The following is a 3635-nucleotide window of genomic DNA, read 5'->3' on the forward strand; positions in this document are numbered from 1 at the left end:
GGGATCTAGCTCTTGAAACATTTGGAAATAGAAATAGGATTACACACTCCTTGTTTCCCGATGCTAAAACTGAGGGATACTTCAGAGCCAAGGACTGTGGCGTTGGGGAAATGTTCCGAGCGAACAACCAGACGACAGCTGGATGCTAGATTCTGGTTTACGTTGTTACGCGTCTCCACAGAGAAATCCATGACTGAACTGAGTTGCTACTACTTGTTCTCTGTACAGCTCTGGTGTCTCTCATCATCTATTTATTGTGACGTACAATTTTATACTCATGTAAGCCACGTTTAAACCAGTTAGTGTTTCTATACTGATGACTCTAAATAATGTGTTTGTATCTGTAAATAAATTTTATATGTATAGAAATAGGCAAAGGCAGGCACAAATGAACAGTAAGACTAATCGGAAAACAACTCACCTGAAAAGGTCAAAGATTGTCAAATATGTGTAAGCAGTTAAAGCTGTAAAAAAAGCAAATATTAAAACTTAATAGAATTTGTCAATGCATATTCCAAGTCCCTCTGGTGCAGCTCTTTTCCACCTTCCACCTACACAAACTGTCTCAGCTGACAGAGCAAGACTCTCTATCTTTTCTGTGCGAACAAAAGAGAAATGTTCTAAACACACCCAATATATTTCACTTCATAAACAGGCCGATCATAGCAAACGTAATTCTAGTAAAGCACGTAATAATGCCCAGATACAAAAGGTATTAAGCTTGTGACTAAGAATTTAAATACAGAAAAGTCAGGAGATCTTCCAGTAACACATCACCAGCCACACGTGCATTATTGCAGTGAAAAGTAGGTTCAACACAATTTTTTACTTGTTTTGCTTCTCTGACCCATCTTGAAACTGCAAGAAAACCTGTGTCACAAATTAAAAATGCAAGGCATTCTCGCACCTCGGAGCCCCTGTGCCAAAGTAGGAGATACAGAAAATATTGAAGAGAATTCCTGGAATCGGAGAAGCCTTTTGCCACACTACAAACCTCTTCATTCAACAGCAAGTGCGGGTCTCGATACGTCACCAGTACTATTTACAGAAGGAACAGGTTTGAGGACTGGCTGAGAAGTCTACTCTTTTGCAATCTCAAAGATAAAGAGGGTCTGGCAGGAAGAAAATGACCAGCAGGTCTGGAAAAGCTTGCAAACTCCGAAGGGCTTTCACCCATCCACACCTGCCTGTGAGAAACGTCTCTCAACTGACGGTGGCAAATCAAAAGGAAGCACTTCCCAAACCTGGCTCCGCAGCCACCATCCCATGCTGAACTTTGCTTTTGTCGCATGTTGGAACTTCACAGGCTAGGAAACGCGCGGTAGTTGGTTGTAGTTTCGGTACAAGAGAGCAACCTACCTATGCTGTTTGTAGAGCTGCACCACATGAGCAGGAAGCCAATACATACTAAATTTATAGCACCAAACAGCAAGATCTTCCAGGACTGTTGATGAGAATAAATATGTATTTTACACCTCCCAAAATTTAAGAGACAAAAGCATATCCACCTGGTTTAAAAAACACTATTGCAGTACATCATGCAAGCAGAATGGGCTTCTCCTCCCTCCCTTTACAACTCATTTCAGAACACAAGCCCATATTCTATTTTTAACTTTACAGATTGTCTCAAAATTTGTTTATAAACAGCGCTTGTGCACCATGCTTAAAATACCTTTTTGGTCTAAAAAAAAAAAATCCCCTCTTTCTAATACCTGTGTCTTGTTACAGCACACACGATCTGACTTTTGAAGACAGACTTATGCAACTTTATATTAGTGAGTTCCTTCCCTTCTGCTGGCACTTAGGTCCCCAAAGCCTCTGTGCATATTCAATTTAGAGCTCCAGTGAACACATTAAATACCAGCACAGTTCTGGAGAACGCTAACTGACAGGGACAATGCGCAGGAAGGAATCCAGCTTCTCAGCTGGACTTTTTTTTTTAAGCACAGCTAGAAATTTCAAAGAAAATTTCTCAAAATATACTCAAGTTAGTAATGTATTTTAAGTTATCATAGTTAATGTCTTTTTTATTATTATTCATTTTTTAAAAGAAATACTTACCCTCCTATCTGCTGCAACCAGCCTAAATTCATGTGTTAACTTCCCAACCAATGATCTCTGTGACTTGCGGAACAGGTGTATTGTCCCCTTAAAAAAAATTAATAGTTCAATTAAAAATTTTATTTAAACCATAGCTTACATTAGCAAAAAGGAAATCTTTCTTTATGAACTCTTTTCATAATTACATCAAAGACTCAAAATGAGGTTTTTGTTAACTAGAGATGGTCCATAAACATTAAATGCAACAATATTTTTGGTAACCATTTCACATAATTATTATATTAGAAAATGATGAATGCCTTAGAGTCAAGTTTCATTTAGATATAATCCAGAATTCAAGTTTACTGGCAAACATACCAGAGCATCATTTAAAGAGTGGTTTTTTACTTTTACTTAAATAAGACTACTACAGATGTTCTGAGAACACAAATATTTTTCTTTATCAAAGCTTTATCAAAGCACACTTCCCACCCAAAGCCAACTGGTTTATTAAACAGGAAAACATTGTTTATATACATATATATAAAAAAAAAAAAAAAGAGAACCCATTATGCCAGTATTGTCTGTAACGTGGCGGACACAAGGTCCGTAATATGATGAGACGTACAGACAGGGACGGCTTAACCGAAACGTGCCCAGTAGATGCCGGCCCTGCAGGTGCTCCCTCTCCCAGTTCCCGGCAGCTGAGCTCTTCCCTGGGGTGGCGAGGACGTACGGGCCCATAGAGGAGACGGGAGCGAGGGGGTGCGCCGGGGCTCTCCTGACAGCGGGACAGCGCGCAGGCTGCCCCACCATTTCGTCAACCACACCACTTGCTCCCCTCCCTCAGAGGGCCCAAGCTCCTTGCGAGCTGTCCTCCATCCTACTCTCCCCACAAAGAAGTAAGCCTTCCACCTGAAAAGCCCTTCTGATGAGGTGCACGGAGTTGTAACGCGGGGTCTGGCCCTTTGGGGCCGGATGAAACACGGTTTGACCGTAAGGCACCGCATCGCCAGCTGCCAGCAGAAGGCAAAGAGACACACCGCCGGGCTGGTCACCAACCCACGCTCCGTTAACTTACAGACACGTTTCCCAACGCAGCTCTATTGCATATTCTCTGCAGAAATACACTCACGCCTTGGTGCCATGAATTTCAAAAGGAGTACGACAGATCCCAGGCTTAGCTCACCTGGGGCAAACGACTGGCACCTACTGTTTTCTTTATTAGCAAATCATTACCCGATAATTTTTCCCCTCAATGGAGACACACAGGATGAGAGAACTTTGCGAAAGCTTTTCTGAGGGGCAGCGGGCCGCCTGCGTACGAGAGCTGCTCGATCACCTTCGCACCCGTCGCTCTCCCACGCCGTTAGCGCTGTCCACTCCCGCCCCGCCCCGCTTACCGAAGGATGCCACGCGTGCGTACGCGGTGCTCCGGAGGGGAACCTCGTGCGAACCCACGCCGGCCACGGCTCAGCCCTGGCACCGAGCTCTCATTCAGCAGCTGTTGCGCTTCGGCCTCGGAGCTTCCCCAGCTCCTAAACTTCTGCCAGCCCAACGGAGAGCAACCCCCCCGTGCTGGGCGGGAGGGCGGC

General features: G+C 43.9%; 1 protein-coding gene across 1 annotated transcript in view; it reads right to left on the reverse strand.

The window, feature by feature from the left end:
• SLC30A6 (solute carrier family 30 (zinc transporter), member 6) overlaps window positions 1–2148 on the reverse strand; it is a gene marked incomplete at its 5' end in the record, with an annotated part of 13962 nt that extends 11814 nt beyond the window's left edge. The window contains 3 exons of the mRNA XM_009697829.1: window positions 422–464; window positions 1360–1444; window positions 2062–2148. Of these exons, the coding sequence (XP_009696131.1) occupies window positions 422–464; window positions 1360–1444; window positions 2062–2148 (215 nt within the window). The remainder of the gene's footprint in view (window positions 1–421; window positions 465–1359; window positions 1445–2061) is intronic.
• Window positions 2149–3635: the final 1487 nt, after the last annotated feature.

Source organism: Cariama cristata, unplaced genomic scaffold (genome assembly GCF_000690535.1).
Source record: "Cariama cristata isolate BGI_N322 unplaced genomic scaffold, ASM69053v1 scaffold14943, whole genome shotgun sequence".
NCBI lineage: Eukaryota > Metazoa > Chordata > Aves > Cariamiformes > Cariamidae > Cariama > Cariama cristata.